Source organism: Rhamphochromis longiceps, linkage group LG7 (genome assembly GCF_057381845.1).
Source record: "Rhamphochromis longiceps isolate RC_006_pf linkage group LG7, R_longiceps_female_GT1.1, whole genome shotgun sequence".
Taxonomy (NCBI): Eukaryota; Metazoa; Chordata; class Actinopteri; order Cichliformes; family Cichlidae; genus Rhamphochromis; species Rhamphochromis longiceps.
The window spans coordinates 7,004,798-7,018,830 of NC_140563.1; the positions used below are offsets into that span (position 1 = coordinate 7,004,798).

General features: G+C 40.1%; 1 protein-coding gene across 3 annotated transcripts; it reads right to left on the reverse strand.

The window, feature by feature from the left end:
* Nucleotides 1–288: 288 nt before the first annotated feature.
* Nucleotides 289–13,389, reverse strand: LOC146664634 (uncharacterized). 3 transcript variants are annotated; one of them, XM_085411838.1, is made up of 4 exons: nucleotides 13,374–13,389; nucleotides 13,068–13,124; nucleotides 1,802–10,294; nucleotides 289–1,713 (listed from the first exon to the last, which is right to left on the reverse strand). In XM_085411838.1, the coding sequence occupies exon 3, from the start codon at nucleotides 7,494–7,496 to the stop codon at nucleotides 5,001–5,003; it is 2,496 nt and encodes an 831-aa protein (XP_085267964.1). In that variant the 5' UTR covers nucleotides 7,497–10,294; nucleotides 13,068–13,124; nucleotides 13,374–13,389; the 3' UTR covers nucleotides 289–1,713; nucleotides 1,802–5,000. The 3 variants fall into 3 exon arrangements, with proteins under 3 accessions (XP_085267964.1, XP_085267963.1, XP_085267962.1); XM_085411837.1 differs by lacking the exon at nucleotides 13,374–13,389 and having other exon boundaries at nucleotides 13,068–13,367; XM_085411836.1 differs by lacking the exons at nucleotides 13,068–13,124; nucleotides 13,374–13,389 and adding an exon at nucleotides 12,573–13,061.
* Between the last annotated feature and the right edge of the window lie 644 nt (nucleotides 13,390–14,033).

Sequence of the window (14,033 nt, forward strand, 5' to 3'; positions counted from 1 at the left end):
GAAAAATCAAACTCAATCTGAATATGGACTGATGCACCTGAAAGCAGATGCTGTCACACTAAGACTCTAAAAGCATTCAAGTATTTTTACATAATCCTCAAGCAAATAAATAAGAAGGGAGAAAGTGCAGTAGAGAGGCACACGTGGAACCTAATACTGCTGCCTATGCTGAGAAAACCAGTAAGCCCATGTCATTTGACACTTTTATTTTTGGTTGAAAGCTGGGTGTTTCTATGTTAATGCAAGAACTTTTTATAAACAAGCAGTAGCAAAGTGAGGCTGTGTTTTTTTACTTCAGTGCTATCAATCAACTTAAAAGTAGGTGGAAAAAATAATGTAAATAAAATAATGAAAATAATGTTGAATTCCTCTCCAATCTTAAACAACTAAAAACAAGAAAATATACATATTTATTTAGTGCAGTTAATGACTGATTTAAATGCAACAGTACTCTGTATTAAAGCTGATGCTGCATTCTCCTACAGTGAAAGATTCTGATTCTAACATGGGCAACAACCAAAACACTACCACGTGGGGCTGCATGGCATCAATGCGTTAGCTCGTTAACGCATTAGCGCCGTCCAGCCCCATGCACGGGCGATCCGCACTAACTCGCTAACAGAGATTTACCGCTTTCATGCGATTATGGCGTTAACGTCATTTTAACAAGATTAACGCTGACAGCACTAATAAAAAGTCACTGTTGGGTTCGTCGACCCAGCTAACATTATAGAGTTCTGGAGGGTTCTGTGCTAGGACCAATGCTATTTACATTACATCCTCCTCTTAGTCAGTATTATTAAAAAGTAGTATATGATGTACTATATCATTGCTATGCAGATGATACCCAGCCTTATGTATGCATCAAGTCAGATGATGTACATCAACTAGTTAAACTGTAGAAAATTCTTAGAGACATAGAGACCTGAAAGAGCTCTAATTTTCAGTTTCTAAATTCAGATAAAACTGAGGTTACTCTACTAGGAACTAAGAATCTAACCTAAAACCAAAAGAATTACATAAAAAAAAAAAAAAAATGGGGGACAGAACATTACGTCAAACGAAATAGTTACTCTGGATGACATTACTTTGGCCTCCAGTAACACTGTGATGAATTCTGGAATGGTTTTTGACCATGATATGTCTTTCAGTGTGCGTATTAAACTCGTATGTATGACTGCTTTCATCCAGTTCTGTTTTCTACAATACTTTTAAAATTACAAGCATCCTGTTTCAGAAGGATGTCAAAAATTTTGTTCACACATTCATTTCAGGATGATCGTAATGCTTCATTATCTATCTGGTTGTCCTAAAAACTCAGTGAAACTCCTTCAGTTGATTCAAAATGCTGCAGGGAGTATACTGACAGCAACTAGAAAGACAGAGCATATTTTCCCCATTTTGGCTTCTCTTCATTGGGTCCCTGTTGAATACAGAATCAAATTTAAAATTATTTTCCTCACAAACAAGGTGATCAAAATCTTGAATCTTCTTTTGTTCTGTGAAATCATAGCTATGAAGTAAATAGAAACTTTTGATTAAAAATATAATAAAATGTCAAGGTCTGCGTGGATGAGAGGAATGAGGACCCAAAATGCAGGACTTGATGATGAAGATTCCGACTCCCATTCCGTGTCTTCTGCCTTATCCCGTGCTCTGTCTCCGTTCCCTGTGTACTGTCCGTGTGCTGCCTCCTGGTCGCCACAATTCCTCCTGGGGAAACACGCATACAAAAGGCAGCCATGAGTACAAAACCTAACAGCAGACTTGCAATAACCTTGCACATTAAACTGAGACTGACGGGAAGTCACTCAACGATCCAGCATCGAGGAGCTCTCAGCCACACTGTTTTGAAGCTCCTCTGACGAGGCTTGATCGGCGCCAGGTGTGTGTGGAGAGTCCTGGGTGTGACCGGTCAGCTGGCAAGGCCCCACCCACCAGGCCTGAAAGAGCCTGCCACGACCGCACCCTCACACACACACACCCATACACACCTGACAGTACACAAACACGGAACACAGAACAGCAGCAGTGCAGAAGACACAACCCTCAAACAACAACCATAATAATAATAATAATAATAATAATAATAGTAGTCCACACTGCTCACGGACCCCGAGTCCCTGGAACTGGGTCCGTGACATAAAATTACCCTTTGACAAAAGCTCCTGGCAAACAAAGAGGTGTCCTCTGATTTTGGAAATGAAATGGAGGATGTGTTTATGTAAAATAGCTATAGACCTTGTGGATTCCAGTTCCAAGTACTCCAACTTTTGAATGATGTTTCTGACTGTATTCATCTAGCTGCCCATTCTATCTGCCAATGTTTAATGAAAAATTATTTTACTAAAATAAAAACAGATCTAACTGGTATGCACCCTATTACTCCATTCTTTACTATAATCACAATGACTTTTTTTTTACTTTCTTGAGTTTCCTACTTCTTATATTTGTCGTCCAATTGTTCCTTACATGTTTTTCATTTTTAATATAAGCTTCCTGAGTGTGGATATTTAGGCCTACTGGTGGCAATTGTATTCTTTGCTTTTTTCCCCCTCATTTATAGTGGATTAAAATTGAAATCCTGTCTTCTAAAGTATATAAGCTGCTGCCTATTGTCGCTTTTCTGCTCATTCTACTAATCCCTGGTTGACAGCTTCTGCTTTGCAAAGACCTTAAACATCTCTCTCGCTCTCTCTCTCTCTCTGTCGCTGTCTGTCTTTCACTTGCATAAAAGAAACCCACTGCATTTTTTACCCTCACAAATTGCCACTAATTTTATACAGAACCAGACCTCAAATGTGGAATGTTCAGAAAACTATATTACTCACATATTAAAATCCAAGTATGCAAATATTCTCCTATATTTTTTTGAAATATACTTTTCATTGATATTGTGACCATACCTCATCACTTAACTCTATGAAATTCACTTGACAATGAAGCTGTAGTAAAAGTAGTTTAAAAGAGGTGAAAGAACCTCTATTTTGCTGACTAATTGTTGCAATACCCAGGTCTCTACAATTTTGTCTTATGAAAAATGAATGAAACCAAGGACATATTAGGGGAGGGAGCTCACAGTTAACTCCATGTTGGCAGAGACAGGTAGGTCTTTGGTGGAAATTTAAAAAAAAAATTAAAAGCATCACATCATCTAATTATCCCTGACTGTTCATTTCGACTGACTTATCTTTAGTTCCTTTAGTTGTGTAAAGTGTGATCCTGCATCGCACTACACAGTGAAACGAGACAATGTTCCTCCGAGACCATGGTCCTACGTATATCATATAACAGACAATCAACACAGGAGTACATAAAGTGCAAGTGTGCAAAAATTGCAAAAAACCCAAAACAAAAACAGTAGAACACCAGACACAACAGAACTATACAGACGCAAGACAGTGAAGACACAACAGCGCAATAGAAAAGTGCAACAATGACAGTGGGTTGTACAAAAGACTGAGCATTGTGCAAAAAGTAACTTGATGTATGAAGGTATGTGTCTGTGTGTCAGGGGAAGAAACTGCTTTGCAGTCTGGGAGTGAGGGCCCAAATGCTCCGGTACCTCTTGCCAGAATGCAGCAGGGTGAAGAGTGTGTGTGAGGAGTGCGTGGGCTCAGGAAGTCCTTCTGTAAAAGGTGGTGAGAATGGGTGGTAGGAGATGGGCTTTTCTCAACTTCCACAGGAAGTAGAGATGCTGTTGGGCCTTCTTAGTTTAAGGAGCTGGCGTTGAGGGGCCAGGAGACGTTCTCTGCCAGGTAAATGCCAAGGAATTTGGTGCTCTTGACAACCTCCAAAGAGGATCTACCAATGTTAAGTGGACAGTGGGCTGAGCACACAGCCCTGATGGGCTCCAGTGCTCAGTGTGGTGGTGTTCGAGATGCTGGTAGTAAGCAATTGCCCCCTGGTTTTTTTTGTGGCTAAGCGAAACAGAGGATGAAACTGACCTACCCTTCTGCTCCTTCAAAGAGTTATGAGTACAGGAAGAGGAAACAAAACATTATTACAGGAGGTAAACTTCATCAGCAAGTTTGATGACAAATGATACTGAGTGTTTGCCTGCAATATTTATTCAAATTCAAATTCAAATTTTATTTGTCACGTACACAGACATACACAGTACGATATGCAGTGAAATGCTTAGACAACTGCTCGTGACCTAAAGAAAAAAAGAAAAGTCTATGAATAAGATAGGAAATAAATATGAAAATTAAAAAGGGTAAATTTAACTAGGAAGGAATAAAATAAAATATAAAAATTAAAGTTAAAAATGAAATAACTGTACAACACAAATTAGAATGAAGGGTAAATTTAACTGGGAAAGAATAAGATAAAATATATAAATTAAAGTTGAAAAATAAAATAACTGTACAACAAAATACACAATACACAGTATAGAACTATATAAGAATGTATGAGAAATATAAATATATATATATACAATAACAGCAGCTGTACAAGTATTAACCCTTGTGTGGTGTTCGTATTTTTGTTACTCAGCCAGTGTTCATGGGTCTGGTGGACCCGCTAGAGTTTTGGCTTTCCAAATTAACACTATCAAACAATTTTATGTTAAATTACTCAACAGATGTTTACTTCATCCCAATTACAAGACATATGAACAGCAAACATGGTTAATTTTTTCCCTTTACCTTTGTTAGATCACATTTATGAATTAATGTGCTTCTCGTTTTTCTTTTATATAAAATGTTATAATAAATCAGTTATAATCAAGTGGAGTGAGTGGAAAGACACAACACATTTACACGTGAAAAAATAATTAATTGTTTAATTTTTCTTTTGAAAAAAACTGAACACGGGTCTCACAGACCCGAACACCATACAAGGGTTAACTGGAAATGAAGAATATAATGACCAGTGTTGTGCAATCCACATTATTTAGTGTCTTGTGCAGTGCAAATATGCTTAAAGTGATTAAGTGATGAAGTGAAAACAATGTCCAGAATGTCCAGTGTGTGTGTAAGAACCATATGTGTGGGTCAGTACTGTGTGGTGGTGTGATTGAGAGACCGTATCGCCTGCGGGAAGAAGCTCCTCCTCAGTCTCTCTGTGTTGGTCTTCAGGGAGCGGAATCGCTTTCCTGACCTCAGCAGAGAGAACAGTCTGTTGTTGGGATGGCTGAGGTCCTTCACGATCTTCCTGGCCTTGGTCCAGCACCACCTGCTGTAGATTGAGTTCAGGTCAGGGAGCTCGGAGCGGATGGTGCGCTCAGCTGACCGCACAACCCTCTGTAGAGCTCGTCTGTCCTGCATGGTGCTGTTCCCGAACCAGGTTAAGATGTTTCCCATCAGGATGCTCTCTATGGTGCACGAGTAAAAGTTCCTGATCACCTTGGAGGGCAGTTGGAAGTCTCTCAAGCGTGTGAGGTGGTAGAGACGCTGACGGGCCTTTTTCACCACGGTGTTGATGTGACAGGACCATGACAGGTCCTGCGTGATGTGAACTCCGAGGTATTTGAAGCTGTCCACTCTCTCCACTGGGCACTCGTTGATGACGGGGGTCTGGTAGTTCCTCTCCTGCTTAGTGCTGAAGTCCACTATCAGCTCCTTTGTCTTACTGAAGTTTAGAAGGAGGTTATTCCTCTGGCACCAGTTCTCCAGATTCCTAATCTCCTTCAGGTAGGCCGTCTCGTGGTTATCAGAGATCAGGCCCACCACGACGGTGTCGTCAGCAAACTTGATGATGGTGGTGGAGCTGGTAGTGGCCACACAGTCATATGTGTACAGAGAGTACAGCAGGGGGCTCAGAACACACCCCTGTGGGGCTCTAGTGCTGAGAGTGGTGGAGGCTGAGACATGTCCGCCCATCCTTACTGCCTGTGGTCTGCCAGTTAGGAAGTTGGAGATCCACTGACACATAGATGAGCTGAGTCCCAGATGCTCCAGCTTAGTGGTGAGTGTGGAGGGAATTATGGTATTAAATGCAGAGCTGTAGAATATGAAGAGCATTTTAACATAATTCCCCCTTCCTTCTAGTGTCCGAGTAAGTGATGTGTGGAGGAGATGAGAGATGGCATTGTCTGTGGAACGATTTGGACGGTAAGCGAACTGTAGTGGGTCCAGTGTGTCTGGTAGTGAAGAAATGATGAAGTCTTTGACCAGGCATTCAAAGCACTTCATCACTACTGAGGTGAGGGCTACAGGGCGATAGTCATTGAGAGAAGTAGGGTGGGGTTTCTTCGGGACAGGAACAATGATGGACTCTTTAAAGCATGTGGGGATCACCGACTGAGATAAAGAGATGTTGAATATCTCAGTGAACACAGGAGCTAGTTGGTATGCGCAGTCTCTGAGGATACGATCTGGGATGCCGTCTGGTCCTGCTGCTTTCCTGGTGTTCACTCTCTTGAAGGCTCTCCTTACTTCATGCTCGGAGATGACAAGCACGTTTCCGGTGCTGGCAGTATCTTCCTGTCTGCAGCCGTTAGCACCGCTAGCACTAGCATCGTTGGAGTCCTTAGCTGCAGCCTCGAAGCGAACATAGAAAGTGTTCAGCTCGTCTGCCAGAGTCACGGCCGCGTTTGTCATACCGGTTGTTGGTACTTTATAATCCGTTATTGTCCTTAGTCCCCGCCACAGGCTCCTAGAGTCACTCTGTTGGAGTTGTGACTCTAGTTTCCTCCCGTAGAGCTGCTTCGCCTCTTTCACCACCTTCCGCATGTTATATGACGCGGCTTTGTACGGGTCCATGTCCCCTGTCGTGAGTCCCGTGTTGTAGGCAGCGGTGCGGGATCTCAGAGCATCGCGGATGGTTTTATCCACCCACGGCTTCTGGTTGGGAAACGTTGTGATAGTCTTTGTCTCCACGGTATCATCCGCTAGTTTCCCGATGAATCCCACAACCGCTTCCGTAAACACGTTGACATCATCATCGGAGCTGTTTCTGAACATGTCCCAGTCTGCGTCGTCGAGTGCATCCTGTAACGCGGCCACCGATTGATCCGTCCAGCGCGCGACCCACCTCTGAACCGGAACTTCCTGTTTCAGCCTTTGTTTGTATTTTGGCATGAGGAAGATGGCGGCATGATCGGATTTGCCAAACGGAGGGCGAGATTGTGCCTTGTAGCCGTCCTTGACCCTAGTGTAGCAGTGGTCCAGTGTCCTTTCACCTCTGGTGGGGCAGGTGATGTGTTGATAAAAGTTCGGCGCTGCGCGTTTGAGGTTGGCACTATTAAAGTCCCCCGTCACAATAAGCGCAGCGTCCCGGTGTTGTATCTGGTGCTGTGTGAGTGCCTCATGCCGCTCGCATAAGGCGGTGACCGTGCCCGCTTGTGGTGGAATATAAATGGCACTTATAATGACCGATGTAAATTCTCGAGGTAGATAAAAACGACGACACATGATGGACAGCAGTTCCAGATTTGGTGTGCAGGAGCGTGTGAGAGGAACAACGTTCGCACTGTTGCACCAATTGTTGGTCACCATTAAACACACACCGCCTCCCCTTGACTTCCCCGAGTCTCGTGTCCTGTCCATGCGATGAACCGAGAAGAACTCGGCCAGCTGGATGGCGTGGTCTGGCACCGCTGGGTTCAGCCATGTCTCGGTGAAGCAGAGGAGATTGCAGTCCAGAATGTCTCTCTGGAACTTTATCCTGGCCCTGAGGTCATCAAGCTTGTTCTCCAGTGACTGGACGTTGGCGAGCAGGATGCTAGGCAGAGGTGTGCGGTGTGCACGAGCTCTCAGCCTGTTCCTGACGCCGGCTCGCTTCCCTCTAGGCCGCCGCTTCCCTTTGTTCTCCCTCAAGATCTCACTCGGCCAGCTCGGATCCGGAGTTAAAAACTTCGAATTGTGAGTACATTGTATACCAATAAAAACAAGAGTGTCACTGTCATACCTAATGTACCCAATGGTGATGATTTTGCCAATTTAGAGACGCTGAAAACTAGCTAAAAAAACAAAGACAAAGAAAAGGTGGTCGGAGCAGTCGTGACGGCAGCCAACCTCACCGGCGCCATCTTATTTATTTATTTTTTCTTCAAGCTTCATCTTGCTAACCTAACTAGGCAGTGCTTCTCTTGCTCTGTCTATGTGTTTCTTGCTTGTCAGCCACTTCCAGGCTATTTTGGCCTGCAGCTTTGTGTCTGAAAAAAAAAGAACATCAGCTATTTATTAGCTTTGATCAACTGCTAAATCATGGAACCTATCACTGTATTGGACATACATGTATTCACATACAATTGCAGATGCCACATTCTAATCTCTGAGGAGAATAGTACAAACAATATATGGTTATAATGTAGATGACCATAATTTTCAAATAAAAAGAAATGGGCAACATGAATGCACAGTTCTCAGGAAACATGCTCTGTCACAAGAAACAGCCAGACTATATTATGGGCTAAGGTATCAGCATTGAGGTATCAGGTATGACACTGTTGCAAGTACAACAGCTCCTGAGTATGTCAGGAGAACTAAAACTCTGTAAACAACCTACTGAGCCACTAGTAACAGCACTTTGTGTTATTGCTAACAAAATGGCAATAAATGAGTGATAATAGTATATCTAATATTAATGAGAATTTGTCAATATAGATGTAAAAACCCAGAAATTCATACAGGCTATTTTCTGTATCGGTCACCTCTATAACGATAGAGGGAAAATGAATTTAGCCTACACTCGTGAATGACTCTTTTGGGGATGTAAAATAGGGAGAGCTAATGCTCAGAGTCAAATTTAACTAGTGGTGTAGTGTTCTCTTTTATTTGCTGTTGTTTTTGTTCTTATAGTCTCCCTTGTTTCACATGCCCTAGCCCCTAGAAAGCACTGGACAACATTAGACACTAACCTGAAGGCCCTGTCTCTAATAATCTAATATGCAGAGAAAGACATGCATTTAAGAGCACGTCTAGCAGTATGATTATAAAGAAAGGATTTGCTTAAAAACAACAACATAATGCTCAGTACAATACTGTTTATGTTTTGGGAAAATTAAAACAAGCAGATAAGTTAAAAAAAACAAGTTATATATTTGATAACACTTTGTTAGTTTGCTGTTAATTGGTAGCTGGTGTGTGTATGTCAGTATGGATACATCATGGTCCTGATGAAATCTAGTCATTAACTTTGTTAATATTACTAACCGAATGTAGATCTTTAATTAATTTTGTCATTCTGATACCAGAGAATATTAAAACTTATAGGTAGATGAATGTAAGATTGCATTTACCTAAAAAAAAAAAAAACACAAAAGAAACATGTTTATTTCATATTAATTAAACACTTTATTTTACAGGTTTGACGTCCTCGTCTTGTTGTCACTTTTTAGAATTCTGGCTTCTCTGGACTCCATTCAGTAAGACTGCAAATGGTATTACAGAAAAAATATCAATTGGCTTTTGTTGCTTTCCTGCTTTTCTTTGAGGCTTCCCCGCCTCAAAGAAAAGCAGAAGATGCTGGCTCAAAATAGTGCCTAGAATTGGATTATCTTAAATACTTGCATTATTGATTTACTCATTCCTCCATTAGCACTTAAGTGAAAGAGAGGGATTCATATACTAAGTAGCCTGTTTAATTGCAGAGAAAGATGTGGGAGTAAGGCTATAGTTCACTGCACAAAATTAAGCTCATTTTTTATGCTTTGGCATACTTTACTGTCTTCAATCAAAACCCAACCTACTGATTTAAATGTTAGAACTTAATCAGATGATTTATGCACTGTGTTATAGTCATAAATTATTATAAAGTTACAAATAGTGTAACATCTACATATTTTGTGTCAGTCTGTCTTTCTCTAACACCACTGCATAAAGTAGGTACCCCTTTGTTAAAGATAAGAGTTCTATTATACATAACTACTAGAGAGGTTCATGTGCAAAAAATAATTCATTTGAAATTGCTAAATGATGTGAAATGCCCCTTTGGAGGATATTTCGAGTGCAGATGTGCATAAGTTGTGGTCATGATACTTCAACATTTACAAGAAGTGTTTAGTAGAAGTAGAAGTGTTTCGCTCAGCTCAACAAATATCAGCAAATTCTCCAACTGTCTGTGTGCAGTTAGTCACAGTGTATCTGGTAGCTAATGGTACAGCTGCTGTATTTCCCATGAAGAGAAAAGATATCATAACTCCGGGATGTCAGGACCCGAAATTCATGTTGCCACAAGGTTTCCGGAGCCGGGAGGGGTTAGTCAGTAAGGCGATCCAGGGAGTGTTCGGTGGTGATGGGCAAGCGGGTGTGGTTGGCCAACTTGAAGTTCCAAGATCCATTTGGAGTCGTCTAGTGGAGACGGCTTGAGGAACAGTTTCCACAAAACAAAAAACACAAATGCCCTGGTGAAAGAATGAGAGCTAACATCACTTAGAGATAGAGAAATATACTAAAGACATGGCAGGAGAGTGAGAAGAACGGTTATATATAAAGGTAAGGATTGCTCAGTGGTATTTGATAGACTGGAAATTTAAAGTTTACATGTAAGTTGTCATTTTTTTTTTTCAGAAAAGGATTAGGGCCACTGGAAAAAAAAAAGTGGGCACATCTTGTTTTTTTCTTCTTTTCCAGAATTCTGAGAAAAAAGTCTGACTTTAATCAGAATTCTGACTTTTTTTCTTTAAATTCAGATTTTTTTTTCTCAGAATTCTGGAAAAGAAGAAAAAAACAAGATGTGCCAACTTTTTTTTTCCAGTGGCCCTAATCCTTTTCTGTATTTTTAAAATCAGATATTGGATCTATGTATAATGTGACGCTGTGTGTTTTCCACATTGTGAAATGTACTGCAAAAAAATTGAGGTATACTAAATTTAAATACTCTGCAGATTAGTACATGATAAACAGGCTAGTTTGCTGAACTGTGATGGATTTAAAGTAAAGAACAGTGTGTTGGACTGGTCCACAGCAGCTATGGTGTTTATGGTCAGAGTTAGGTTACATTAAGTACAGCAGAGATGACATTTTTTAAGCTGATGATGTTCAGATTTACTTGCTGAATTCCACCTCGATACCAACTTTTTACTATTTACTATAAAAACAATATAAACCATCAATGTAGAGGATGGAAATCCCCTCAGACAACTCATGAAACATCTTGTTGAATCCACATAGAGTAGTAAACCTCAGAGCAGGAGCAGAAAAGGTCAGCTGATCAAAGTTGAAATTATTTTAACTAATTTTGTGCGGCTAAGCCACTAGAACCCATTTCATGGTTCCCCCACCTGCTGAATCCCACTTTAACCACTGATTGTACTCATTTTCCTGTTTAGATGTGGAGGCAAAGTCACCCTTTGCAATATTGGCAACAGAAAATCAAGCTTTTTTTAAAAGAAAAAAATAATCCTTCTATTTCTCTGCTCATGTTCTACATAATTGATTCATAATTCAGTAAATTAATTACAATTACAATTTAGATGGAAATAAAGTTTATATTGCCATTTACTAATGTAAATTTATTATAGCACAAGATTCAGTTGGAGTTGCTCAACGATAGCTGGCAAAAACGTCCTCAAAGAGCTACTTTTCACTTTCTTAATTTGAGCATATTTCAGAGCCTGTACTTCTTCACTTAAGTTTTTCACTTTTATTAATTTATACTAAAACAAGTTTCAACACTTCTACTTAAGAAGAAAATGTCTTTGCTTGTGTTACCTCTGCCTAGACAATCTGAAAACTTTGCTCACTGAAGTTCACTGAAGCATCAGCTTGTTCCATTATTCATTGTGTACAATGAAAACTGAACAAACCAGAAATATAAACTTTTTGCCTTCAATGTAAACGCTGTGCCTTTTGAAATTTGTTCGTTGCAGTGGTAAAATTTAATACACGAATTTCCATTTTGTAACATTTTGTAACTTTGTTAAACCAAAACCTCATCATCATATATTTATAGGTAGCTAGGTGTGATTGAGAACTTAACAGAAGCAGAACAGGGAGCGTCTTACCCAATGGGTGAAAAACGGGGCAATCAGCCGTTGAATTTGTTTCACAAATAGTGCTGTTTTTATACTGCCTTTATTTATTTTTTTAAATGAAATTTAATGTAAATATCTATGTGTTGAAAAGTTTATCTTTGTGTAGTGCCATTTTTTTCACATTTAAAAATGCACAACCTTTCTTTCATATGTTTTCTTTTTTTTTTTAGATTTTATTTTGGACTATGTGAAAAGTCACAATTTTCACTTGGTCTGTTTCCAGGATGTGTCATGACTGCTTAATTTTCATTTTACAAGTTGAATAATTGAACAAGATACTACCTGTTGTTTCTGAAATGTACGCTTGTTTTATACTCACAGGAAACTCTAGCTGTCTCCATTTTACAGTCTGTCTAAGCAAGCTAAGAAGCTAGGGTGACCAACTGTCCTCTTTTTTTCACTTGTTGACTTTTAAAAGCCTATGTGACATTTTTTTATTTCACCATTCATTAACCGCACAGAGAAGACATCATGTAAATATGTTAAAGTTTTCTTTAAACAAACAGTATTATTAAAGTTCTTCAGGACTGGGACAAAGTGTCCTGTTTTTTGGAAATCAAAATATGGTCACGCTAAAGAAGCCCGGAGCTTATTTCTGGTGGTTTGCAAATGCAGATTGTAAACATTATAAACTAGCATGTGTAACCCCTGGTCAGCTTCTCTTTCCAGCGCTGTGTGAATAAAACTCTCTGGACTCGAAGTGGGTAGAGCTCAGGCGTGATTTATTCCCCTGCAATAACATGGGACATGAATAACCATGGGTTTCAGCAACAGGATTCCGCCCAAACACAGCGAAAGCTTCATTGCTACTAACGATAGGCTTATGATCGTATAGTGGAACTCTTAGTTTTCCCAAATAAATAAAAACAAATATTGATTGAAAAATAAAATGGCAACAATACTTATCACGGAAAATAAAATAGAAACATTACTGCGTTGTGGTTTAGATAACAAAAGAAAAATTAATTCACTTTTAAATGCACATTCATGTAAATATAAATAAACCAAAGCCAAAATTCCCTTTTACGTACAATAGTAAATGGAACAATGCTGCCATCTACTGGGCAAACTTAATAAGCAATATGTCTTAAACAGAATTAGCCTGCAGCTCAACCATATACATGTTTCAAAGTACACATACCTGCAATAACATGGGACATGAATAACCATGGGTTTCAGCAACAGGATTCCGCCCAAACTATTGAGAGAAGTTTCAAAATTATTAGACACGACAGCCTCCTCTAGCTGTTAGCCGCTAGCTCCACGTGTCCATTTTTCTTACCGTCTAATCTATTAACTGCAAAACACGGTCATAAACCTGAAATCTACTCAAATACTACCGTATGGGCAGTTCATGCAGTTAGTGCACTGTCATATTAGCTTCAATGAGGATTTTCAAATATGTTTTAAACTCATGCTCTGTGAGAGCGGACGGAGAGGAACTTACCACAGCGAAACCTTCATTGCTACTAACGATAGGCTTAGGGGGTAGCCCGTTTACCAGTAGCAGACTTCCGCTGCGGATTTTCAAAATAAAAGTTCCAAAATAAACCCATGGTTGCGATCCCAAGTTTAACAGGAATTTAACAACAACAAAACCATATCCATTCTTTTACATCGTTACACATGCAATGAAAGCTGCCACTAACTCTGTTTTGATTGCTTTATAATCAGTTACTGTCTGCGTTTTGTGTGGAAACACAACTAGCATTTCTAAGTAAACAAGCTTCAATGATTTATCAGTGATTTAGCCAGGAAGATTGTGACTACGGTATGATGGAGAGAGGAGAGCAGCTCTAACCATGTACAGTCTAATAAAACATCTGAAAAGTATTGACCAATAACATGGAAAATCGTGTCAGGCATCGCAGTGAACAGGAAAATGACTCAATAGATGAGCTCCCTGGAGCACTGTAGATTCCAGGGAGGAAGGCGGGGCCACCTGAGGCCAGCGGCCGTAACAGTGCCAGAAAGGAATTGGCAGAAGGCAAAACACCGGCGACTTGTGGCAGTTACTCAAGACTATAAGACTGATCAACCTGTGCATTGCCTGGACTGACTGCATGAAAGCCTGTGACTCAATGCCTCACATTTGTATACAAGTTCA

Bases quoted from the DNA above. Each gene is read 5' to 3' on its own strand.
- LOC146664634 (XM_085411838.1), bottom strand. From the start codon at position 7,496: ATGGACAGGACACGAGACTCGGGGAAGTCAAGGGGAGGCGGTGTGTGT.